General features: G+C 44.6%; 1 protein-coding gene across 1 annotated transcript in view; it reads left to right on the plus strand.

Annotated features, from left to right (window-relative positions):
* Positions 1 to 27807, plus strand: part of LOC106600634 (phospholipid-transporting ATPase IA) — a 172312-nt gene that overhangs the window by 48740 nt on the left and 95765 nt on the right. Inside the window, exon 7 of the mRNA XM_082973546.1 lies at positions 4614 to 4786. Coding sequence (XP_082829672.1) covers positions 4614 to 4786 — 173 coding nt within the window. The remainder of the gene's footprint in view (positions 1 to 4613; positions 4787 to 27807) is intronic.

A 27807-nucleotide genomic window follows, 5' to 3' on the forward strand; every position in this document is an offset into this window, starting at 1 on the left:
GAGTTACTCCTATAATCTAACAATATAATGCTTATATTTAGATTCTAAATAGAAATTAACTAATTAGCCTCCTTCTGTACACCTATATCTGTATAGCAGACGCAATAGCCTATCTGACAAGTATAAAGAAATGTATGCCAGTGTCGCAGCATGCCGCCGGCATATCTCTTATCGCTTTCGCTCTCTGGGGCTATAGGCCTAAGATTCTCTTCCTTTTATATACAGTATATATTTATATTAATATAATACAGTGGATGCCTAGGCCAATAGGCCTATGTATGCAATGCCCTTATGCATTTTGTCCTCAAATCTCTGACAGCTAAACTTTGAGATGGACAATTTATTGTTTTAGGAAAGTAAAAAGTAATAAAACAATAGGCTATATGGTTTTGCATATGCTACAGTTTGAAATACAAGGAATAATGTTTTTGGAATTAGTTATAGGCTTTTTAAGGACATGTAAATGTGACTCAGTTAGCCAATATCCCTTGTTTATTGATTGTGCTGGCTGCGTGGATGGATGGCCTAATTGGTTACGCACCCAATGCATATGGATGACCGGTAAATTTCTGAAATGCCTGATAAATTCAAATCTTCCTGGTCACTTGTCAAGCGCCAAATGTTCCTAACGGAAACCCTAACTGCTATACACAATCACACAGTCTTTCTCACACTCTTCTAAAACTAAGGGTGTTCTTCTGACTTGAGATCCACTTGATTAACTTTTTCGCAAATATCACATTGATTTAAATGAATGATTTATGCAAAAGTCTGAGTTGCACAACCTAATCTCCACTTTGAACTGGGGCATAAATGAGTCAACTGAATCAAAGCTTGAGTCAAGCCTATCTGAAGTTTTCTGTGTAGAGTGTGTCTATTGCAGAGAGAGGTCAGGGGTCAAACCAGAAGGGCAGAGGAGAATGTGTGTGAGCCACGGCTCATTGTTTTCTCAGACATCATTGACTGCTCTGCTTGATGCCCACTGACAGGTGGAGCTGCCGTGACTAAACACTGGGCCTGGAGGCAGCAGACTGACTGGGAAGTGTATGTGTTTGCCTGTGTGCGTGCATGAACGCACATGGGTTGTCGATGTTGGTGTGCACGGATGTGCATAATATGTCTGTGCTTTATTTATCGGTGTATGCCCCTCTTTGGGTGTGTCCAAGTTTGTATGGAACTGTATGAGACTAATGGAGACACGTCCTCCAACTCGGAATCCCTGTCAAGTGTGTAATGTCCTGTTTGCTACATTACTCAAGACTTTCATCAACAATGGATCACAAAGTCTTGATGGAATCTCTCGTGTTTTTTGAATGGATGCCATCTAGCCACTCCTAAACCAAACACAACTAAGTCACATACGTTAACTGGTCAGTCTAGCCATAACTAAGAGGCTTTAGGAGGAGACACATAGCATTAGCACTAAAATACCTAAGTGGAAATGGGGACCCTACTTGAGCAAATGGCTGCACTGCTTGATTGCGGTTATCGTGATTTCGTGATAAATCGCTTGTACCCAAACATTCCCAGACATACACTGTACAAAGTCGGTACACAACACACACTTCCATACATTAGTGTTCCCTGTTAAATGCTTTCACACAAGTGTGGTGCCAGTTCACCCTGTGAGGAATCACTGTTTTGGGTTCCAGGGTTGGATACATATGTCAAATGTGAGTCTATTCTTACTCTTGTATGTAACACACACACACACACACACACACACGTTGCTTGCCAGCCCGCATGCTGTTTTATGGCCCACATCAGGGATTGACCACGCTCATGTGGCGAAGTCCTCACAGCTGCATTCCTCCCTGCCTCCTCTCATTCAATTTCTCTCCCTCTTTAGCTTCCATCTCTCTCTCTCTGTCTCTCTTCATCTCTTTCCCTCTTTCTCTTCATCTCTCTCTCTCTCTCTCTCTCTCTCTCTCTCTCTCTCTCTCTCTCTCTCTCTCTCTCTGTGAAACTTGAGGCCCTTCTCTTAAAATATTGTCCTTCAAGCTTTGGTTTCAGAGCTTTGTTATGCCAGGAGAGGGTTGCATGATCCCGTTCATGCCCTTAGGTATCTAACCCTCCTCAAATGACCCCTCCCAAGCCTCATTCATGACCACTAGGTCACCCCTGCATTTCATTATAGTCACACCCGGCCGAGCCATCTGTTCAATGTGTTAGGTGTGACCACCTTCGGGTGGAGGTGACGATACCTTTGGGTAGAAGGGCCCACCTAGGTCTCGTAACCCAGCTGATACGCTCGCTCTCACACAAGCCCAGATGCAGATACTTGTGAGTCTCAACCTTACCTCACTCTTCAGACCACACCTGAGTCTGCTGGAGTCTGCGACTCCTATGGGCAAACGGGGTGACTTTCCGCCCTTCTTTATGTGTGTGTTTACCTTTACAATTGTTTGAGTCACTTCTTAGTTATGGGCTGTTAGTCATACAGGACAATTATTGAACTTCATATCACTAACCTCGCTCTTTTTAATACTCTCATTGTCTTTACATAGTAACCACAGCTGGTGTAAAGTTTAAATTACATGTTGGCAAGAACCGGAGTTATCACTGCACATCATGTTGTTCAAATCATTGTATGGCTGAATTCCTTAGCTTGGTTAAAAAATGTAGAATGTCCTTTTCAGAGAGTGGAAAAGTCTGTCATTCAAAATTCTATTATAGGCATCTTTGTAGTAATCCAACTTGACCAAATATTGATGACCACTGCTCACAAATATTGTTATTTATTTTGTTTAATTCAATAACTACCATCACAAGGATGCATCTCAGTCACCAATTCCTCGCCAGACAACAACAGCAGCAGAAATTGATGGACAATTTATACCCAATTATACCCATGTCATTGATTAGTGTGGTCTGAGAGCAGCATGTCTGTCTCCAATCCCAATTCAAAACCTAAAGATTTAGTCTGTCTGGGGCATGTGTGACCTCTCCTGTAGTAATGTATGCACAGCCACATACTCTAGAAGATGTTAAGTATCCTACTGCACAAATAAATATTACCAGAGCTGCGATCACATTTCATCCATGTTGTTTCAAGCAGTCTAATATCTTATTTCCATTAACCAAGCCCTTGGCCCCAGAACCACATGCTCGCAATCCTCAGAACCCTCAGAACCCTCTTTTATAAGCACATCCAAAGCTGTTCCGGTCTCTCTTGGAAATGGATCCTTGATTGGTTTTCTCTCCAGATGCACAGATGATGTCACCATGACTACAGTATGTCTATCTCCATCCTGGGCTTTCCTGAGTGCAGGATGTTGTCCTTAGCTGCTCCTATTAGATGGCACTTGATCTTACCGCCCATTTATGGCATTTCAACATCGCTTGTCATTGTATCACTATATCACAAACACAACCCGAGAATACATCCATTCACGTCCCAAACCTTTTGCTCGGTTTGTGATTTGAGTAATCGTCTCTTGGCCAGGCGTCTGAATATTCTGTCCAATAGGCATGTAAAACATGGAGGACAGCTGCTATATGGCAGCTTAGTAAGAGAACGGAGAGTGGAGAGAGCAAGAGCTTATATTTTTAACCACCCTCATTGATTTAGGGACTTATAGAAGATGGGGCCTCCGAGGACGCTTGAAAGCCGGGTTAAGACAATGGACTTTCGAATGGGCTCTCCAGCACAGCGCTGAACTGAGATCTGTGGAAATCGTATCTAGCAGGGATGCTTTGTGTGACCCGTACGTCTTCTTGGTTTTCAACATGAAACGCAAAGGATGACGAATCCCAGTGACATACGTCTAGGGTGTCTGTCCTCACGGGAGCCGATACTTTTACTATCCCCGCTCATCGCTCCAGCAGATCATCCGGGGAATCACGTGGCTTTTTATGGGGAAAATTATATTGAGGTTCAGTGCATTCCCAACCCAAACAGGACCCATCCGCCAGTACACCTTAACCCTTAGAATAACAGTCTCCTCTTTAAGGCCCTATTTGCCATTTGAAGAGTTTGAAACATTAAACTAACAGGGTTCATGTGAAGTATCCATAGTATTCAAGTCAGCGGGGATTTAAAATAGTCCAGGTTTAGTCAGTATATGGAAATATTCCTGGCTTTCAGTTTGAACAAATTCAGATGGCTCGGGACATTCCTGAAAATTGGCTCGTAAACCCAGACAGCTAACTGTACAGTACTTGGTTGCTGAGAACTAAATTATGGAACTGTAACAACGAGAGAATAGAATCACTTTGTTATTAATGCCCGATACCATGTGAAGGTATGCTTTTCCAAATGAATCATCAAACCATTTCTAATGGAGCGTGCCTTATGTATTTTCGTGTTATTTTCTTATGTTCTATCATTGCATGATGTTCTATCCTCAGTAACAAACCTAAATTGTCTTGGCAAGCCTGAATAATCTTTACTATATGTAAATATGATACTTGTCATATTTTCTTGCACTGTAAAAATAATAAAAGTATTGATGATAAGATCAATGAAATCACTGGAGAATAGGTTGCCATGTTCTCTCAAAAACATTGCATTGAAAACCTCAACTATATTTACTTTACTTCACTGTCATTTGTAGAATGTGTTCTGTTTAGATATGGTAGTCCTAATGATGAGAAAATGTGTGTCTTTACAGGCAACCAGGGAGACCCTCAGCCACCACTGTGGAATGCTGGGAGACACCCTTCACAAGGAGAACGATTTTGCCCTCATCATCGATGGAAAGACTCTCAAATACGCCCTTACGTTTGGAGCACGGCAGTACTTCCTAGACCTTGCCTTGTCCTGTAAAGCAGTGATATGCTGCAGGTAAGGCCCACTCACCTATAACAGCATTACACTGAGTATACAAAACATTAAGAACACCTGCTCTTTCCATGACATAGACTGACCAAGTGAATCCAGGTGAAACCCTAAATCCACTTCAATCAGTGTACATAAAGAGGAGGAGACAGGTTAAGAAGGATTTTTAAGCTTTAGACAATTGAGACTTGGATTGTGTATGTGTGCCATTCAGAGGGTGAATGGGCAAAACAAAATATAAGTGCCTTTGAACGGGGTATTTGTAGTAGGTGGCTGGCGCACCAATTTGTGTCAAGAACTGCAAAGCTAATGGGTTTTTCACTCTCGAAAGTTTCCCATGTGTATCAAGAGTTTTTGCCTAATGTACCATAACAGCAAATCAGGACAAACCTGTGCATTCAAAGGCTTATGCACTGGACCTGAAAGGTAAGAATTTAGTGTGTAGTTCACTGTAGTTAAATAAAAAATGGTAACGCTATAATTACGAAGGTGCGGTGTGTGTGTTGCACTGACCACATAAATAAAAGGACGTACTTAAGTGCTCAGGAGACCCTAACCACAACATCCAGTTTACAACACCTTCTTTTGAAAGTTTTTGTACTGTAGCTGTAGATCATGGGGTGCATCACAAATGGCACCCTATTTCCTATATAGAGCCCAGGTCAAATGTAGTGTACTATATAGGGAATATGGTGCCATTTTGTACGCATACCATGTCTTAGACCCGGGCAGACGCAGAAAAAAGCTTGGAGCTCCAGGAGCCTATAAGATTCAGGCTGTCATTTCAGAGGTTAACGTCGGATAACTCGTAAAAGAGGGGACACAGGAAGTGGCAGATCCATCACATGACGAGTGGCTTTACAGGCGCAGGCAGCCAGGGAGGTCAGCCAGTCAGACAGAGCTTAGCTAGCCCTTTTGTTCCAAGCACATAGTGAGGAAATCATTCAAAAAAAATAAAAAGAGAGTTGCAAGGTGGGTTGGTGCCAAGACAACTAACAACAAAACACGAGGCCAAGGTTGTACTTTGTGACGACCTCTTTTACAACAATATTGCTTTAGATATTAGACAAGCAATTTGTTATTTTATGGATTCTCCCTGTCTACTGATCTCACCAACCCTGACCTCGTGTTTTGTTGTTAGTTGTCTTGGCACCAACCCACCTTGCAACTCTCTTTTTATTTTTTTTGAATGATTTCCTCACTATGTGCTTGGAACTCTACAGAATACATAATTTTTTATTAATCAGCATTGTCTATATGTCTGCACCTAGCTTAGATTGGTTATGTTCAAAACTGTTCGCTGCTCTGGCACCCCAATGGTGGAACAAGCTCCCTCACGACGCCAGGACAGCGGAGTCAATCACCACCTTCTGGAGACACCTGAAACCCCACCTCTTTAAGGAATACCTGGGATAGGATAAAGTAATCCTTCTACCCCCCCCCCCGAATCATGTAGTAACCAAAAAAGTGTTAAACAAATCAAAATAGATTTTATTTTTGAGATTCAAATAGCCACCCTTTGCCTTGATGACAGCTTTGCACACTCTTGGCATTCTCTCAACCAGCTTCACCTGGAATGCTTTTCCAACTGTCTTTGAGTTCCCACATATGCTGAGCACTTGTTGGCTGCTTTTCCTTCATTTACATTTACGTCATTTAGCAGACGCTCTTATCCAGAGCGACTTACAAATTGGTGCATTCACCTTATGATATCCAGTGGAACAACCACTTTACAATAGTACATCTCTATCTTTTTTTTTGGGGGGGGGGGGGGGGGGGGTTAGAAGGATTACTATATCCTATCCCAGGTATTCCTTAAAGAGGTGGGGTTTCAGGTGTCTACGGAAGGTGGTAATTGACTCCACTGTCCTGGCGTCGTGAGGGAGCTTGTTCCACCATTGGGGTGCCAGAGCAGCGAACACTATTCAATAGCCAGTGTAAAATCAGAGCGCCAGATTCAAAACTACAAAATGTCATAATTCAAAGTTCTCAAACATACAACTATTTTACACCATTTTATAGATAAACATCTCCTGAATCCAACCACGTTGTCCGATTTCAAAAAGGCTTTACAGAGAAAGCAAAACATTAGATTATGTTAGGATACCACCATAGCAAAAGAGCAAGAACACCATTTCCTAGCATTTTCAAAGCAATGGTAGCCGTTCAAAAGCAGAAAACCAGCTAAAATGAAGCACTAACCTTTGACAATCTTCATCAGATGACACTCCTAGGACATCATGTTACACAATACATGCATTTTTTTGTTCTATCAAGTTCATATTTATATCCAAAAACACCATTTTACTTTGGCGTGTGAAGTTCAGAAAATATTTAGCCTCCACAACTGCCGGTGAATCAACACTACGATTTACAAAATTACTATTTAGAATCCTTGATAAAATATTAATCTGTTATTCAAAGAATTATAGATTAACATCTCCTGAATGCAACCGCATTGTCAGATTTCAAAATAACTTTACGTGGAAAGCACACTTTGCAATAATCTGAGTACTGAGCTCAGAAAAAGACATCAAGCTAGCCATTTTGGACTCATATAAATGCACATATAAAAGTAGAAATATTCGCTTACCTTTAGTAATCTTCATCAGAAGGCACTTCCAGGAATCCCAGGTCCACAATAAATGTTGTTTTGTTCGATAAACTCCATAATTTATGTCGAAATAGCTCCTTGTTGATAGCGCGTTCAGTCAGCCACTCCAAATGTAGGAAGCGCGCCCAAAATATCACGACGAAAAATAAAAAAAAATCTATTTAGGTTCGTTCAAACATGTCAAACGTTGTATAGCAGCAATCTTTAGGGCCTTTTTCAACGAGAACTTCAATAATATTCCAACCGGACCCATCCGTTGTTTTGAAAAACTTTTTGGAACACAACGACCTCCTCATGAGACAACAACTTCTTCTGTTTGCTCTCTGTTCATCACAGAAGTCTCAAACAACTTTCTATAGACTGTTGACATCTAGTGGAAGCTGTAGGAAGTGCTAAATAAATCCTAACTCGCTGTGTATTTGATAGGCAAAGGCTGTAAGAGATTCCACAGATTCAGAATTCCACTTCCTGCTAAGATTTTCCTCAGGTTTTTGCCTGCCATATGAGTTCTTTTTTCCTCACAGACATCATTCAAACAGTTTTAGAAACGTCAGAGTGTTTTCTATCCAAATCTACTATATGCATATCCTACCTTCTGAGTCTGAGAAGGAGGCCGTTTAATTTGGGTACGTTTTTCATCCGGCCGTGAAAATACTGCCCCCTACCCTAGAGAGGTTAACTTGGTTGAGATCAGGTGATTGTGGAGGCCAGGTCATCTGATGCAGCACTCCAGCACAGAGGTGTGTTGGGTCATTGTCCTGTTGAAAAACAAAGGATAGTTCCACTAAGCCCAAACCAGATGAGATTGCGTATCGCTGCAGAATGCTGTGGTAGCCATGCTGGTTAAGTGTGCCTTGAATTCAAAATACATCACAGATAGTGTCACCAGCAAAGCACCCCCACACCATAACACCTCCTCCATGCTTTACAGTGGGAAATACACATGCGGAGATCATCAGTTTACCCACTCCACGTCTCACAAAGACACGGCGGTTGGAACCAAAAATCTCCAATTTGGACTCCAGACCAAAGGACAGATTTCCACCGGTCTAATGTCCATTGCTCGTGTTTCTTTGCACAAGCAAGTCTCTTCTTATTATTGGTGTCCTTTAGTAGTGGTTTCTTTGCAGAAATTCGACCATGAAGGCCTGGTGGACTGTCATTTCTCTTTGCTTATTTTATCTTATAAAATCCAAGATGGCGTAGCAGTTCAGACGTCTTTGTCTTGTCGTGTCCCATGTATATATCTTTTTTTTCTTCATATATATTTTGTATATATTCTTTATATTTTTAACCTCAATTTCAACATACTCTCCTGCAACCCGCCTCACCCAATGTGGTATGGATCTGCTATTTTTTACGCTTTAGAACTGGAACCCCCCACAGAAGCTAGCCAGCTAACTAGCTACTAGTCAGTTAGCCACTGCTAGTGGTCATCAGCTAACCTTAGCCCGGTCAACTCCTGCCAGTCTGCACAGCGCGATTCAACCCAGAGCATGCCAGACTGCTTTTTCTCCACCAAATCTCCACATCTCTGGATTCCTACCGCAAGCTCTGATCCTTTTCACCTGGATCATCGCAGCTAGCTAGCTGCTATCCGAGTGGCTACTCCTGGCTAATGTCTCTGTCCCGAAACAAGCACCAGTTAGCCTGGAACTAGCCTTGTGCTAGGCCCATCTCCCGGCTAGCTGAAGATGTCCATCAGTCACTCCTTGGGCTACAATACCTATTTTGCCAATTGGCCTGGACCCCTTTTACTGCCGACACGGAGCCCCGCCGATCCATCACGACTGGTCTACCGATGGAATCCGCCCGAGGGGGTTTCAACAGGCTCCTCCATCGTGACGTTGCCTGATGGCCCATATGCTGGCCTGCTTGCCGCGGCCCACTAGCTGTCTAGAGCATATCGGACTGTTAGCTGAAGAGGTCCATCAGCCAATTTCTTGGGCTACAATACCTATTTTACCAGTTGGTCTGGACCCTTTTACTGCCTACACGGAGCCCTGCCGATCCATCATGACTGGTCTGCTCATGTAACCATCCGAGGGGGCTACAACAGACTCTAACGTTGCTGAAGAGCCTCCAGTCCTGCTCAATATGCCTTAGCTAGCCCTTTTGTTCCAGCTCCCACACATGCAGTGACCTCACCTGGTTTAAATGGTGTCTCTAGAGACAAAATCTAGGTTTACCTCAATTGTATTCACATCCTACCATACCCTTGTCTGTACATTATGCCTTGAATCTATTCTTCCGCGCCCAGAAACCTGCTCCTTTTACTCTCTGTTCCGAACGCACTAGACGACCAGTTCTTATAGCCTTTAGCCGTACCCTTATCCTACTCCTCCTCTGTTCCTCTGGTGATGTAGTGGTTTATCCAGGCCCTGCAGCGCCTAGCTCCACTCCAATTCCCCAGGCGCTCTCATTTGTTGACTTCTGTAACTGTAAAAGCCTTGCTTTCATGCATGTTAACATGAGAAACCTCCTCCCTAGGTTTGTTTTATTCACTGCTTGAGCACACTCTGCCAACCTGGATGTCCTAGCATTGTCTGAATCCTGGCTTAGGAAGGCCACCAAAAATCCTGAAATTTCCATCCCTAACTATAACATTTTCCGCCAAGATAGAACTGCCAAAGGGGGCGGAGTTGCAATCGACTGCAGAGATAGCCTCCAGAGTTCTGTCATACTATCCAGGTCTGTGCCCAAACAATTCAAGCTTCTACTTCTAAAAATCCACCTTTCCAGAAACAAGTCTCTCACCGTTGCCGCTTGTTATAGACCACCTTCAGCCCCAGCTGTGCCTTGGACACCAAATGTGAATTGATTGCCCCCCCATCTATCTTCAGAGCTCGTACTGTTAGGTGACCTAAAATGGGACATGCTTATTAACACCCCGGCCATCCTACAATCTAAGCTAAATGCCCTCAATCTCACACAAATGATCAATGAACCTACCAGGTACAACCCCAAATCTGTAAACACGGGCACCCTCATAGATATCATCCTGACCAACCTGCCCTCTAAATACACCTCTGCTGTCTTCAACCAGGATCTCAGCGATCACTGCCTCATTGCCTGCGTCCGTAATGGGTCTGCAGTCAAACGACCACCCCTCATCACTGTCAAACGCTCTCTAAAACACTTCAACGAGCAGGCCTTTCTAATTGACCTGGCCCGGGTATCCTGGAGAGTTCCGGCACCGACAGAGATGGCCGCCTCGCTTTGCGTTCCTAGGAAACTATGCAGTATTTTTTTTTTTTTTATGTGTTATTTCTTACATTGTTACCCGAGGAAATATTAGGTTTTATTACATACAGTCGGGAGGAACTATTGGATATAAGAGCATCGTCAACTCACCAACATTACAACCAGAAATACGACTTTCCCGAAGCGGATCCTCTGTTTGGTCCACCACCCAGGACAATGGATCGGATCCCAGCCGGCGACCCAAAACAACGGCGCCGCAGAAGGGGCAGACGGAGTGGTCTTCTGGTCAGGCTCCGTAGACGGGCACATCGCGCACCGCTCCTGAGCATACTACTCGCCAATGTCCAGTCTCTTGACAACAAGGTAGACGAAATCTGAGCAAGAGTTGCCTTCCAGAGAGACATTAGAGATTGTAACGTTCTTTGTTTCACGGAAACATGGCTCACTCGGGATACGTCATCAGAGTCGGTCCAGCCACCTGGCTTCTTCACGCATCTCGCTGACAGAAACATACATCTCTCTGGTAAGAAGAAGGGCGGGGGTGTATGCCTTACAATTAACGAGACGTGGTGGGATCATAACAACATACAGTAACTCAAGTCCTTTTGTTCACCTGACCTAGAATTCCTTACAATCAAATGCCGACCGCATTATCTACCAAGAGAATTCTCTTAGATCATAATCACAGTCGTGTATATCCCACCACAATCAGACATATCGACGGCCCTGAAAGAACTTCATTTGACTCTATGTAAACTGGAAACCACATATCCTGAAGCTGCATTTATTGAAGCTGGGGATTTTAACAAGGCTAATCTAAATTTGATCAGCATATTGAATGCGTGACCCGGGCTGGAAAAACCCTGGATCATTGTTATTCTAACTTCCGCGACGCATATAAAGCCCTCCCCCGCCCTCCTTTCGGAAAATCTGACCACGACTCCATTTTATTGCTCCCTGCCTATAAACAGAAACTAAAACATGAAGCGCCCATGCTCAGGTCTGTTCAACACTGGTCCAAACAATCGTACTCCACCCTTCAAGATTGCTTCGATCACGTGGACTGGAATATGTTCCGCATAGCGTCGGACAATAACATTGATGAATACGCTGATTCGGTGAGCGAGTTTATTAGCAAGTGCATCGGTGATGTTGTACCCACAGCGTCTATTAAAACATTCCCCAACCAGAAACCGTGGATTGATGGCAGCATTCGCGCAAAACTAAACGCCCGAACCACTGCTTTTAATCAGGGCAAGGTGACCGGAAACATGACCGAATACAAACAGTGTAGCTGTTCCCTCCGCAAGGCAATCAAACAAGCTAAGCGTCAGTATGGAGACAAAGTAGAGTCGCAATTCAACGGCTCAGACACGAGATGTATGTCAAATCAAATCAAATCAAATGTATTTATATAGCCCTTCTTACATCAGCTGATATCACAAAGTGCTGTACAGAAACCCAGCCTAAAACCCCAAACAGCAAGCAATGCAGGTGTAGAAGCACGGTGGCTAGGAAAAACTCCCTAGAAAGGCCAAAACCTAGGAAGAAACCTAGAGAGGAACCAGGCTATGAGGGGTGGCCAGTCCTCTTCTGGCTGTGCCGGGTGGAGATTATAACAGCACATGGCCTAGATGTTCAAATGTTCATAAATGACCAGCATTGTCAAAAAATAATAATCATAGTAGTTGTCGAGGGTGCAACAAGTCAGTAACACAAGAGTAAGTGTCAGTTGGCTTTTTCATAGCCGATCTTTGAGAGTATCTCTACCGCTCCTGCTGTCTCTAGAGAGTTGAAAACAGCAGGTCTGGGACAGGTAGCACGTCCGGTGAATACGTCAGGGTTCCAGCAGGTCTGGGACAACAGGTCTGGGACAGGTAGCACGTCCGGTGAACAGGTCAGGGTTCCATAGCTGCAGGCAGAACAGTTGGAACTGGAGCAGCAGCACGGCCAGGTGAACTGGGGACAGCAAGGAGTCATCAAGCCAGGTAGTCCTGAGGCATGGTCCTAGGGCTCAGGTCCTCCGAGAGAGAGAAAGAAAGAAAGAAAGAGAGGATTAGAGAGAGCATATTTAAATTCACACAGGACACCGGAAAAGACAAGAGAAATACTCCAGAATTGACAGACTGACGCTAGCCCCCCGACACATAAACTACTGCAGCATAAATACTGGAGGCTGAGACAGGAGGGGTCAGGAGACACTGTGGCCCCGTCCGATGGAACCCCCGGACAGGGCCAAACAGGTAAGATATAACCCCACCCACTTTGCCAAAGCACAGCCTCCACACCACTGGAGGGATATCTCCAACCACCAACATACCATCCCGGGACAAGGCCGAGTATAGCCCACAAAGATCTCCGCCACGGCACAGCCCAAGGGGGGGGGCGCCAACCCAGACAGGAAGACCACATCAGTGACTCAACCCACTCAAGTGACGCACCCCTCCCAGGGACGGCATGGAAGAACACCAGTAAGCCAGTGACTCAACCCCCGTAATAGGGGTAGAGGCAGAGAATCCCAGTGGAAAGAGGGGAAACCGGCCAGGCAGAGACAGCAAGGGCGGTTCGTTGCTCCAGCCTTTCCGTTCACCTTCACACCCCTGGGCCAGACTACACTTAATCATGGGACCTACTGAAGAGATATGTCTTCAGTAAAGACTTAAAGGTTGAGACTGAGTCTGCGTCTCTCACATGGGTAGGCAGACTATTCCATAAAAATGGAGCTCTATAGGAGAAAGCCCTGCCTCCAGCTGTTTGCTTAGAAATTCTAGGAACAATTAGGAGGCCCGGGTCTTGTGACCGTAGCGTACGTGTAGGTATGTACGGCAGGACCAAATCGGAAAGATAGGTAGGAGCAAGCCCATGTAATGCTTTGTAGGTTAGCAGTAAAACCTTGAAATCAGCCCTTGCCTTAACAGGAAGCCAGTGTAGGGAGGCTAGCACTGGAGTAATATGATCAAATTTTTTGGTTCTAGTCAGGATTCTAGCAGCCGTATTTAGCACTAACTGAAGTTTATTTAGTGCTTTATCCGGGTAGCCGGAAAGTAGAGCATTGCAGTAGTCCAACCTAAAAGTAACAAAGGCATGGATTCATTTTTCTGCGTAATTTTTGGACAGAAGGTTTCTGATTTTTGCAATGTTACGTAGATGGAAAAAAGCTGTCCTTGAAACAGTCTTGCTATGTTCTTCAAAAGAGAGATCAGGGTCCAGAGTAACGCCGAGGTCCTTCACAGTTTTATTTGAGACGACTGTACAACCATCCAGATTAATTGTCAGATTCAACAGAAGATCTCTTTGTTTCTTGGGACCTAGAACATGCATCTCTGTTTTGTCCGAGTTTAAGAGTAGAAAGTTTGCAGCCATCCACTTCCTTATGTCTGAGACACAGGGTTCTAGCAAGCGCAATTTTGGGGCTTCACCATGTTTCATTGAAATGTACAGCTGTGTGTCATCCGCATAGCAGTGAAATTTAACATTATGTTTTCGAATGACATCCCCAAGAGGTAAAATATATAGTGAAAACCTTGAGGAATACCGAAATTTACAGTTGATTTGTCAGAGGACAAACCATTCACAGAGACAAACTGATATCTTTCCGACAGATAAGACCTAAACCAGGCCAGAACTTGTCCATGTAGACCAATTTGGGTTTCCAATCTCTCCAAAAGAATGTGGTGATCGATGGTATCAAAAGCAGCACTAAGATCTAGGAGCACAAGGACAGATGCAGAACCTCGGTCTGACGTCATTAAAATGTCCTTTACCACCTTTACAAGTGCAGTCTCAGTGCTATGATGGGGTCTAAAACCAGACTGAAGCGTTTTGTATACATTGTTTGTCTTCAGGAAGGCAGTGAGTTGCTGCGCAACAGCTTTTTCTAAAATTTTTGAGAGGAATGGAAGATTCGATATAGGCCGATAGTTTTTTATAATTTCTGGGTCAAGATTTGGCTTTTTCAAGAGAGGCTTTATTACTGCCACTTTTAGTGAGTTTGGTACACATCCGGTGAATAGAGAGCCGTTTATTATGTTCAACATAGGAGGGCCAAGCACAGAAAGCAGCTCTTTCAGTAGTTTAGTTGGAATAGGGTCCAGTATGCAGCTTGACGGTTTAGAGGCCATGATTATTTTCATCATTGTGTCAAGAGATATAGTACTAAAAAACTTTAGTGTCTCCCTTGATCCTAGGTCATTGCAGGGTTGTGCAGACTCAGGACAACGGAGCTTTGGAGGAATACGCAGATTTAAAGAGGAGTCCGTAATTTGCTTTCTAATGATCATGATCTTTTCCTCAAAGAAGTTCATGAATTCAGGGTTCATGAATGGCAGGGTCTACAGTCAATCACGGACTACAAAAGGAAAACCAGCCCCGTTGCGGACCACGATGTCTTGCTCCCAGACAAACTAAACAACTTCTTTGCTCGCTTTGAAGACAACACAGTGCCACTGACACGGCCCGCTACCAAAACCTGCGGACTCTCCTTCACTGCAGCCAATGTGAGTAAAACATTTAAACGGGTTAACCCTCACAAGGCTGCCGGCCCAGACGGCATACCCAGCCGTGTCCTCAGAGCATGCGCAGACCAGCTGGCTGGTGTCTTTATGGACATATTCAACCAATCCTTATCCCAGTCTGCTGTTCCCACATGCTTCAAGAGGGCCACCATTGTTCCTGTTCCAAAGAAAGCGAAGGTAGCTGAGCTAAATGACTATCGCCCCGTAGCACTCACTTCCATCATCATGAAGTGCTTTGAGAGACTAGTCAAGGACCATATCACCTCCACCCTACCTGACACCCTAGACCCACTCCAATTTGCTTACTGCCCCAATATGTCCACAGACGACACAATCACTCTGCACACTGCCCTAACCCATTTGGACAAGAGGAATACCTATGTAAGAATGGTGTTCATCGACTACAGCTCAGCATTTAACACCATAGTACCCTCCAAACTCGTCATTAAGCTCGAGACCCTGGGTCTCGACCCCGCCCTGTGCAACTGAGTCCTGGACTTCCTGACGGGTCGGCCCCAGGTGGCGAGGGTAGGAAACAACATCTCCACCCCGCTGATCCTCAACACTGGGGCCCCACAAGGGTGCGTTCTCAGCTCTCATCTGTACTCCCTGTTCACCCATGACTGCTTGGCCATGCACACCTCCACCTTGGTCATCAAGTTTGCAGACGACACTATAGTTGTAGGCTTGATTACCAACAACGACGAGACGGCCTACAGGAAGGAGGTGAGGGCCCTCGGAGTGTGGTGTCAGAAAAATAACCTCACACTCAATGTCAACAAAACAAAGGAAATGATCGTGGACTTCAGGAAACAGCAGAGGGAGCAGCCCCCTATCCACATCGACGGGACAGTAGTGGAGAAGGTGGGAAGTTTTAAGTTCCTCGGCGTACACATCACGGAGAAACTGAAATGGTCCACCCACACAGACAGCGTGGTGGCAACCTCAGGAGTCTGAAGAAATTCGGCTTGTCACCAAAAACACTCACAAACTTTTACAGATGCACAATCAAGAGCATTCTGTCGGGCTATATCACCGCCCGGTACGGAAACTGCTCCGTCCACAACCGTAAGGCTCTCCAGGGGGTAGTGAGGTCTGCACAACACATCACCGGGGGCAAACTACCTGCCCTCCAGGACACCTACACCACCCGATGTCACAGGAAGGCCAAAAAGATCGTCAAGGACAACAACCACCCTAGCCACTGCCTGTTCACCCCGTTATCATCCAGAAGGCGAGGTCAGTACAGGTGCATCAAAGCGGTGACGAGAGACTGAAAAACAGCTTTTATCTCAAGGACATCAGTCTGTTAAACAGGACCATGGCTGTTTGAGTGGCTGCTGCCAACATACTGACTCATCTCTAGCCACTTTAATAATGAAAAATTGATGTAATAAATATATCACTACCCACTTTAAAAAATGCCACTTTATACACTGCTCAAAAAAATAAAGGGAACACTTAAACAACACAATGTAACTCCAAGTCAATCACACTTCTGTGAAATCAAACTGTCCACTTAGGAAGCAACACTGATTGGCAATAAATGTCACATGCTGTTGTGCAAATGGAATAGACAACAGGTGGAAATTATAGGCAATTAGCAAGACACCCCCAATAAAGGAGTGGTTCTGCAGGTGGGAACAACAGACCAATTCTCAGTTCCTATGCTTCCTGGCTGATGTTTTGGTCACTTTTGAATGCTGGCGGTGCTTTCACTCTAGTGGTAGCATGAGACGGAGTCTACAACCCACACAAGTGGCTCAGGTAGTGCAGCTCATCCAGGATGGCACATCAATGCGAGCTGTGGCAAGAAGGTTTGCTGTGTCTGTCAACGTAGTGTCCAGAGCATGGAGGCGCTACCAGGAGACAGGCCAGTACATCAGGAGACGTGGAGGAGGCCGTAGGAGGGCAACAACCCAGCAGCAGGACCGCTACCTCCGCCTTTGTGCAAGGAGGAGCAGGAGGAGCACTGCCAGAGCCCTGCAAAATGACCTCCAGCAGGCCACAAATGTGCATGTGTCTGCTCAAACGGTCAGAAACAGACTCCATGAGGGTGGTATGAGGGCCCGACGTCCACAGGTGGGGGTTGTGCTTACAGCCCAACACCGTGCAGGACGTTTGGCATTTGCCAGAGAACACCAAGATTGGCAAATTCGCCACTGGCGCCCTGTGCTCTTCACAGATGAAAGCAGGTTCACACTGAGCACGTGACAGACGTGACAGAGTCTGGAGATGCCGTGGAGAACGTTCTGCTGCCTGCAACATCCTCCAGCATGACCGGTTTGGCGGTGGGTCAGTCATGGTGTGGGGTGGCATTTCTTTGGGGGGCCGCACAGCCCTCCATGTGCTCGCCAGAGGTAGCCTGGCTGCCATTAGGTACCGAGATGAGATCCTCAGACCCTTGTGAGACCATATGCTGGTGCGGTTGGCCCTGGGTTCCTCCTAATGCAAGACAATGCTAGACCTCATGTGGCTGGAGTGTGTCAGCAGTTCCTGCAAGAGGAAGGCATTGATGCTATGGACTGGCCCGCCCGTTCCCCAGACATTTACATTTTACATTTAAGTTATTTAGCAGACGCTCTTATCCAGAGCGACTTACAAATTGGTGCATTCACCTTATGATATCCAGTGGAACAACCACTTTACAATAGTGCATCTAAATCTTTTAAGGGGGGGTTAGAAGGATTACTTTATCCTATCCCAGGTATTCCTTGAAGAGGTGGGGTTTCAGGTGTCTCCGGAAGGTGGTGATTGACTCCGCTGTCCTGGCGTCGTGAGGGAGCTTGTTCCACCGTTGGGGTGCCAGAGCAGCGAACAGTTTTGACTGGGCTGAGCGGGAACTGTGCTTCCTCAGAGGTAGGGAGGCGAGCAGGCCAGAGGTGGATGAACGCAGTGCCCTTGTTTGGGTGTAGGGCCTGATCAGAGCCTGAAGGTACGGAGGTGCCGTTCCCCTCACAGCTCCGTAGGCAAGCACCATGGTCTTGTAGCGGATGCGAGCTTCAACTGGAAGCCAGTGGAGAGAGCGGAGGAGCGGGGTGACGTGATTGAACTTGGGAAAGTTAAACACCAGACGGGCTGCGGCGTTCTGGATGAGTTGTAGGGGTTTAATGGCACAGGGAGGGAGCCCAGCCAACAACGAGTTGCAGTAATCCAGACGGGAGATGACAACTGCCTGGATTAGGACCTGCGCCGCTTCATGTGTGAGGCAGGGTCGTACTCTGCGAATGTTGTAGAGCATGAACCTACAGGATCGGGTCACCGCCTTGATGTTAGTGGAGAACGACAGGGTGTTGTCCAGGGTCACGCCGAGGCTCTTAGCACTCTGGGAGGAGGACACAAGGGAGTTGTCAACCGTGATGGCGAGATCATGGAACGGGCAGTCCTTCCCCGGGAGGAAGAGCAGCTCCGTCTTGCCGAGGTTCAGCTTGAGGTGGTGATCCGTCATCCACACTGATATGTCTGCCAGACATGCAGTGATGCGATTCGCCACCTGCTTGTCAGAAGGGGGAAAGGAGAAGATTAATTGTGTGTCATCTGCATAGCAATGATATGAGAGACCATGTGAGGATATGACAGAGCCAAGTGACTTGGTGTATAGCGAGAATAGGAGAGGGCCTAGAACAGAGCCCTGGGGGACACCAGTGGTGAGAGCACGTGGTGCGGAGACAGATTCTCGCCACGCCACCTGGTAGAAGCGACCTGTCAGGTAGGACGCAATCCAAGCGTGGGCCGCGCCGGAGATGCCCAGCTCGGAGAGGGTGGAGAGGAGGATCTGATGGTTCACAGTATCAAAGGTAGCAGATAGGTCTAGAAGGATGAGAGCAGAGGAGAGAGAGTTAGCTTTAGCAGTGCGGAGAGCCTCCATGACACAGAGAAGAGCAGTCTCAGTTGAATGCCCAGTCTTGAAACCTGACTGATTAGGATCAAGAAGGTCATTCTGAGAGAGATAGCAAGAGAGCTGGCCAAGGACGGCACGTTCAAGAGTTTTGGAGAGAAAAGAAAGAAGGGATACTGGTCTGTAGTTGTTGACATCGGAGGGATCGAGTGTAGGTTTTTTCAGAAGGGGTGCAACTCTCGCTCTCTTGAAGACGGAAGGGACGTAGCCAGCGGTCAAGGATGAGTTGATGAGCGAGGTGAGGTAGGGGAGAAGGTCTCCGGAAATGGTCTGGAGAAGAGAGGAGGGGATAGGGTCAAGTGGGCAGGTTGTTGGGCGGCCGGCCGTCACAAGACGCGAGATTTCATCTGGAGAGAGAGGGGAGAAAGAGGTCAAAGCACAGGGTAGGGCAGTGTGAGCAGGACCAGCGGTGTCGTTTGACTTAGCAAACGAGGATCGGATGTCGTCAACCTTCTTTTCAAAATGGTTGACGAAGTCATCCGCAGAGAGGGAGGAGGGGGGAGGGGGAGGAGGATTCAGGAGGGAGGAGAAGGTAGCAAAGAGCTTCCTACGGTTAGAGGCAGATGCTTGGAGTTTAGAGTGGTAGAAAGTGGCTTTAGCAGCAGAGACAGAAGAGGAAAATGTAGAGAGGAGGGAGTGAAAGGATGCCAGGTCCGCAGGGAGGCGAGTTTTCCTCCATTTCCGCTCGGCTGCCCGGAGCCCTGTTCTGTGAGCTCGCAGTGAGTCGTCGAGCCACGGAGCAGGAGGGGAGGACCGAGCCGGCCTGGAGGATAGGGGACAGAGGAAATCAAAGGATGCAGAGAGGGAGGAGAGGAGGGTTGAGGAGGCAGAATCAGGAGATAGGTTGGAGAAGGTTTGAGCAGAGGGAAGAGATGATAGGATGGAAGAGGAGAGAGTAGCGGGAGAGAGAGAGCGAAGGTTGGGACGGCGCAATACCATCCGAGTAGGGGCAGAGTGAGAAGTGTTGGATGAGAGCGAGAGGGAAAAGGATACAAGGTAGTGGTCGGAGACTTGGAGGGGAGTTGCAATGAGATTAGTGGAAGAACAGCATCTAGTAAAGATGAGGTCAAGCGTATTGCCTGCCTTGTGAGTAGGGGGGGAAGGTGAGAGGGTGAGGTCAAACGAGGAGAGGAGTGGAAAGAAGGAGGCAGAGAGGAATGAGTCAAAGGTAGATGTGGGGAGGTTAAAGTCACCCAGAACTGTGAGAGGTGAGCCATCCTCAGGAAAGGAACTTATCAAGGCGTCAAGCTCATTGATGAACTCTCCAAGGGAACCTGGAGGGCGATAAATGATAAGGATGTTAAGTACCTCCATAAGGTAGGGTACCAACAGGTCCTTAAATTCTTTATAGAAATATGGAGGGAAGTGTAGCATCGCTTGATTGGGAAGTGTAGAGGTCTTCGTAATATTTCTTAAAAGTATCATTAATTTCAGTGGAGTTGGAAGATATCTCATTAGTAAGAGTTTCTATAGGATTAATTGTCCTCTTACTTTCCTCTGCTTTCAGTTGCCATGCCAATACTTGCTTTCTGTGTGCTTTCTCTCCAAGCTCGTAGTAATGCTGTTTTGATTTAGTGATGGCCCTCTCAGCTTGGTATGTGTTCAGAGTATTATATTTCTGTTTTTTATTTACCATAAGCCTGTATAGGTCTTTAGTCAGGCCTCTTTGGTAGGTTTTCTCTAGCTAAGAGATTTCAGATTCAAGGACATTCAGTTCAGCACTGTGTTTTCTCTTCAACCCTTTAGTATAGGAAATTATCTGTCCCCTTAGATAGGCTTTCAATGCGTCCCAAAGAATGAAACTGTCAGGAGCGGAGGGTTTGTTTGTCAAAGTAAAAATATTGATCTGCTCCTTGATGAATGCTCAAAATTCAGGTTGCTTCAGGAGTGTAATATTTAGTCTCTGTCTATATGCTCCATTTACCTTGGTAGAAATGGAGATTGATAATATCAGAGGGGAATGGTCACATTAGTAATCTGGGGAGATAATCGGTATCTAACACTCTATGAAACAGTTGAGTCGATAGTAAAAAGTTATCTATGCGTGTGTGTGTTGTGTGTGTGTGAATAAAAAGAGTAGTTCCATCTGTCTCCAGATATCTAGTAAATTGAGATCCTTCATGAAAGACATGGTTGAGCTTGGCGACTTTGGTAAGAAGAGAGGGTTTATCAAAGGACCTATCAAGAACTGTATCTAAACAAATATTTTAATCTCCTCCAGCCAGTAGCCATCCTGGTGGTGCTTGAGCAACCTGAAGGAAGACATTCTGAATAAACATATGGTCATCGAAGTTGGGAGCATAAATATTCAACAGGGTCCAAGACTCCGAAAGCATATGCCCCTGCACCAAAACAAACTTGCCTGAGGTATCAGAGATGGTATTGTTGACACAGAATGGGATGTGTCTACTGATCAAAATTGCAGTTCCTCTTGCTTTGGAGTTAAAAGAGGACGCAAAAACGTGTCCTACCCATTCCCTCTTTACTTTCTGGTGTTCACTGGCTGTAAGATGTGTTTCTTGTAAAAACACAAAGTCAGCCTTTAATTTCGAAAGGTATGTATAGACTTTTCTTCTTAATTGGGCTGTTAAGACCCGTAGTGGATTAAGCATAGGTTCAAACGACCTCCACTCATCACTGTCAAACGCTCCCTGAAACATTTCAATGAGCAAGCCTTTCTAATCGACCTGGCCCTGGTATCCTGGAAGGATATTGACCTCATCCCGTCAGTAGAGGATGCCTGGTTATTTAAAAAAAAATGCCTTCCTCACCATCTTAAATAAGCATGCCCCTTTCAAGAAATTTAGAACCAGGAACAGATATAGCCCTTGGTTCTCCCCAGACCTGACTGCCCTTAACCAACACAAAAATATCCTGTGGCGTTCTGCATTAGCATCGAAATGCCCCCGCGATATGCAACTTTTCAGGGAAGTTAGAAATCAATACACACAGGCAGTTAGAAACACCAAGGCTAGCTTTTTCAAACAGAAATTTGCTTCCTGCAACTCAAACTCTAAAAAGTTCTGGGACATTGTAAAGTCCATGGAGAATAAGAACACCTCCTCCCAACTGCCCACTGCACTGAGGATAGGAAACTCTGTCACCACCGATAAGCCCACTATAATTGAGAATTTCAATAAGCATTTTTCTACTGCTGGCCATGCTTTCCACCTAACTACCCCTACTGCATTCAACAGCACTGCACCTCCCACAGCTACTCGCCCAAGCCTCCCCCATTTCTCCTTCTCCCAAATCCATTCAGCTGATGTTCTGAAAGAGCTGCAAAATCTGGACCCCTACAAATCAGCTGGGCTTGACAATCTGGACCCTTTCTTTCTAAAATTATCTGCCGAAATTATTGCAACCCCTATTACTAGCCTGTTCAACCTCTCTTTCGTGTCGTCTGAGATTCCCATAGATTGGAAAGCAGCTGCTGTCATCCCCCTCTTCAAAGGAGGTGACACTCTTGACCCAAATTGCTACAGACCTATATCCAATCTGCCCTGCCTTTCTAAGGTCTTCGAAAGCCAAGTCAACAAACAGATTACCGACCATTTCGAATCCCACCGCACCCTCTCCGCTATGCAATCGGGTTTCAGAGCTGGTCATGGGTGTACCTCAGCCACGCTCAAGGTCCTAAACGACATCGTAACCGCCATCGATAAGAAACAATACTGTGCTGCCGTATTCATTGACCTGGCCAAAGCTTTTGACTCTGTTAATCACCACATCCTCATCGGCTGACTCGGTAGCCTTGGTTTCTCAAACGATTGCGTCGCCTGGTTCACCAACTACGTCTCTGATAGAGTTCAGTGTGTCAAATCGGAGGGCCTGCTGTCCGGACCTCTGGCAGTCTCTATGGGGGTACCACAGGGTTCAATTCTTGGGCCAACTCTTTTCTCTGTATACATCAATGATGTCGCTCTTGCTGCTGGTGAATCTCTGATCCACCTCTACGCAGACGACACCATTCTGTATACTTCTGGCCCTTCTTTGGACACTGTGTTAACCTCTATGGGCTAGGTGGGACGCTAGCGTGCCACCCGTGGTGCACTCCATCAACAGCAGGTGCATTTCAAGAGCGGTAAATTTGAATCCAAATAAATGTCAAAATTCAAATTTTTCAAACATACAACTATTTTACACCCTTTGAAAGATAAACATCTCCTTAATCTAACCACGTTTTACGATTTCAAAAAGGTTTTACGGCGAAAGCATAAATTTAGAGTATGTTAGGACAGTACATTTACAAGAGTTGTGTGTAATGTTTTGTCAATTCAAAGACAGGGTCACCAAAACCATAAAACCAGCTAAAATGATGCACTAACCTTTTACAATCTCCATCAGATGACACTCCTAGGACATTATGTTAGACAATGCATGCATTTTTAGTTCTATCAAGTTCATATTTATATCCAAAAACAGCGTTTTACTATGGCATTGATGTTGAGGAAATCGTTTCCCTCCAATAACCGGCAGTCAATTCAGCGTCACAAATTAAATAATTAAAATTATAAAACATTGGTAAAATATTATATTGTCATTTAAAGAATTATAGATTTACATCAACTTGCCAGATTTAAAAATAACCTTACTGGGAAATCACACTTTGCAATAATCTGAGCACTGCGCCCAGAAAAATACGCGTTGCGATACAGACTAGACGTCATGTTGGGGAGATCTAAAATCGAAAATACTATGTAAATAATCCATTACCTTTGATTCTCTTCATCAGATGTCACTTCCAGGTATCACAGGTCCATAACGAATGTAGTTTTGTTCAAAAAAGCTCATCATTTATGTCCAAAAATCTCCGTCTTGTTAGCACATGATCTAAGCCAGCCGGACTTCTCGTCATGAACGAGGGGAAAAAATATATTTACGTTCGTTCAAACATGTCAAACGTTGTATAGCATAAATCATTAGGGCCTTTTTTAACCAGAACATGAATAATATTCAAGGTGGACGAATGCATACTCTTTTATAACGTATTGGAACGAGGGTACCCAACATGAACTTGCGCGCCAGGTGTCTAATGGGACATCATCGTTCCATGGCTCTTGTTCGGTCAGATCTCCCTCCAGAAGACTCAAAACACTTTGTAAAGGCTGGTGACATCTAGTGGAAGCAATAGGAAGTGCCAAAATATTCCTCAGCCCCTGTGTTTTTCAATGGGATAGGTTTAAAGTCAATACAACACATCAGGTATCCACTTCCTGTCAGAAAATGTCTCAGGGTTTTGCCTGCCAAATGAGTTCTGTTATACTCACAGACACCATTCAAACAGTTTTAGAACATTTAGGGTGTTTTCTATCCATATGTAATAAGTATATGCATATTCTAGTTACTGGGTAGGAGTGGTAACCAGATTAAATCGGGTATGTTTTTTTATCCAGCCGTGTCAATACTGCCCCCTAGCCCTAACAGGTTAACAACCCTCCAGACGAGCTTCAATGCCATACAACTCTCCTTCCGAGGTCTCCAACTGCTCCTAAATACAAGTAAAACTAAATGCATGCTCTTCAACCGATCGCTGCCTGCACCTGCCCGCCCGTCCAGCATCACTTCTCTGGACGGTTCTGACTTAGAATTTGTGGACAACTACAAATACCTAGGTGTCTGGTTAGACTGTAAACTCTCCTTCCAGACTCACATCACTCATCTCCAATCCAAAGTTAAATCTAGAATTGGCTTCCTATTTCGCAACAAAGCATCCTTCACTCATGCTGCCAAACATACCCTCGTAAGACTGACTATCCTGCCGATCCTTGACTTCGGCGATGTCATTTACAAAATAGCCTCCAGTACCCTACTCAACAAGCTGGATGCAGTCTATCACATTGCCATCCGTTTTGTCACCAAAGCCCCATATACTACCCACCACTGCGATCTGTACGCTCTCGTTGGCTGGCCTTCGCTTCATAATCGTCGCCAAACACATTGGCTCCAGGTCATCTACAAGACCCTGCTAGGTAAAGTCCCCCCTTATCTCCGCTCACTGGTCACCATAGCAGCACCCACCTGTAGCACGCGCTCCAGCAGGAATACTCTCTGGTCACCCCTAAAGCCAACTCCTCCTTTGGTCGTCTCTCCTTCCAGTTCTCTGCTGCCAATGAATGGAACGAACGACAAAAACCTCTGAAACTGGAAACACTTATCTCCCTCACTAGCTTTAAGCACCAGCTATCAGAGCAGCTCCCAGATCACTGCACCTGTACATAGCCCATCTATAATTTAGCCCAAACTACTACTTCTTCCCCTACTGTATTTATTTATTTAATTTATTATTTTGCTCCTTTGCACCATATTATTTATATTTTAACTTTGAACTTTCTTCAAATTACAAATCTACCATTCCAGTGTTTTAATTGCTATACTTTATTTACTTTGCCACCATGGCCTTTTTTGCCTTTACCTCCCTTATCTCACATCATTTGCTCACATTGTATATAGTCTTATTTTGTAAAAAAAATGTTCTACTGTATCATTGATTGTATGTTGTTTTACTCCATGTGTAACTCTGTGTTTTTGTATGTTGTCGAACTGCTTTGCTTTATCTTGGCCAGGTCGCAATTGTAAATGAGAACTTGTTCTCAACTTGCTTTCCTGGTTAAATAAAGGTGAAATAAATAAATAAATAAATCGCTATCTTGGGGATCAACAAAGTTTGATCATCCTTCTTGCCTCTCGGCCGGAGGTGCATGGCTCTTTGGGAAGGTACGTACTTGACAGTTTAACAGCCGATGTTAGAATATTGTTTCAACGTTGTTATTTAAGTAATAATAGGATAACTTTGAGGAGCTCGGTTTGTCAACGTCTGCTCAGCTCCGCGGCATCACGTGCTCTCCACAAATTAACTTTTAATAAGGCACACCTGTTAATTGAAATGCATTCCAAGTGACTACCTCAATAAGCTGGTTGAGATAATGCCAAGAGTGTGCAAAGCTGTCATTAAGGCAAAGGGTGGCTATTTTAAGAATCTCAAATATAAAATATATTTTGATTTGTTTAACAATTTTTGTTACTACATGATTCCATATGTGTTATTTCATAGTTTTGATGTCTTCAGTATTATTCTACGATGTAGAAAATAGCACAAATAAAGAAAAACCCTTGAATGAGTAGGTGTTTTTCACCTTTTCACCTGTAATGTAGGTGAGGAATTTGGAAGGAGTGTTAGGGTTAGAGCCAGTAGATTAGACAGGTCATCTTTGCTTACACAGGTGAGCAGCAGCAGGACAGGCATCTGTTGACACCTTATTCTATAGCCACAGTTAGGAATTTCTAAAGAAACCAATTTTGAAAATGTAAACTCATTATTCTATCTCAGTAACCAGTATCTCCAAAATTCAGAGATAACAAAAGCGACAGGGCTTCTATATCATGGATACATTTGGTTTTTCTTCTGTCTCCATTATTTCATGGTATATACTGTCAATGCCTCACTGTACTTTGTTCATATAGCCAAGGGCTCTGTGAGCAAGGCAAGCCAATAGTTAATTAAAGCACAGTACAGTCTCTAAGCCGTAGCATTGGATTACTCTGAGAGCGACTCTGTCTTATCTTAAGTGCCCCCACTATCTACATGACATTCAGAATGACGAAAGCAGACGGCTTCATAGAATCGGTTTAGGTTGCATCCCAGCAATGTATTGAGTTACCTTCCAGGCCTCATTGGTGTGTAACAATTTGTTATGTGATAAAATCAATCTTCACAATTGCATTTATTCCTTTAATTGTACTGTATAGGCTACAGCCCTGTCCAGACTCACTCCAGATAATGTATTTTATAGACTGTAGCATCATAGCTGTGTTAGCAATTTATGTTATTCTTCAATAACACAAACTCCAAAGCAAATCAGGGGGAGAAAAATAGGTTTATTCAGAGAGGACAAATCAAGATGTTGGGAGTCAGATGTTCAGTCTTCCTGTCCTCAGCTTTTCCCCCAGAACAAGCGACAGGATGCCACTTATAACCTTATGAACTAAAACACAACTCCTATTTACAATTCACTATTGACCATTAGTACTATATTTAGTGTAGTACTCTCGTCCTCTCATCCTCTCAAACTCTCAAACTCTGCATTGCGTATTTATCTTAAAAGTATTCTTACATTGCCCCCTAGACCATTTTAAAAATAAATATAGTTCAAATGTATTTTTAGAAAACAAAAGAAAACATGAAAAAATGTACAGAATAATAAACATTAGTAGTCAGCATAAAATCGTTCACATTAACCTCTTACATCTAGACGTTCCGCTAGCGGAACACCTGCTCCAATATCCAATGATAGGCGTGGCGCGAATTACAAATTCCTCAAAAATACAAAAACTTCAATTTTTCAAACATATGACTATTTCACAGCATTTTAAAGACAAGACTCTCCTTTATCTAACCACACTGTCCGATTTCAAAAAGGCTTTACAGCGAAAGCAAAACATTAGATTATGTCAGCAGAGTACCAAGCCAGAAATAATCAGACACCCATTTTTCAAGCTAGCATATAATGTCACAAAAAACAAAACCACAGCTAAATGCAGCACTAACCTTTGATGATCTTCATCAGATGACAACCCTAGGACATTATGTTATACAATGCATGCATGTTTTGTTCAATCAAGTTCATATTTATATCAAAAACCAGCTTTTTACATTAGCATGTGACGTTCAGAACTAGCATATCCCCCGCAAACATCCGGTGAATTTACTAAATTACTCACGATAAACGTTCACAAAAAACATAACAATTATTTTAAGAATTATAGATACAGAACTCCTCTATGCACTCGATATGTC

Source organism: Salmo salar, chromosome 03 (genome assembly GCF_965601325.2).
Source record: "Salmo salar chromosome 03, fSalSal1, whole genome shotgun sequence".
Taxonomy (NCBI): domain Eukaryota; kingdom Metazoa; phylum Chordata; class Actinopteri; order Salmoniformes; family Salmonidae; genus Salmo; species Salmo salar.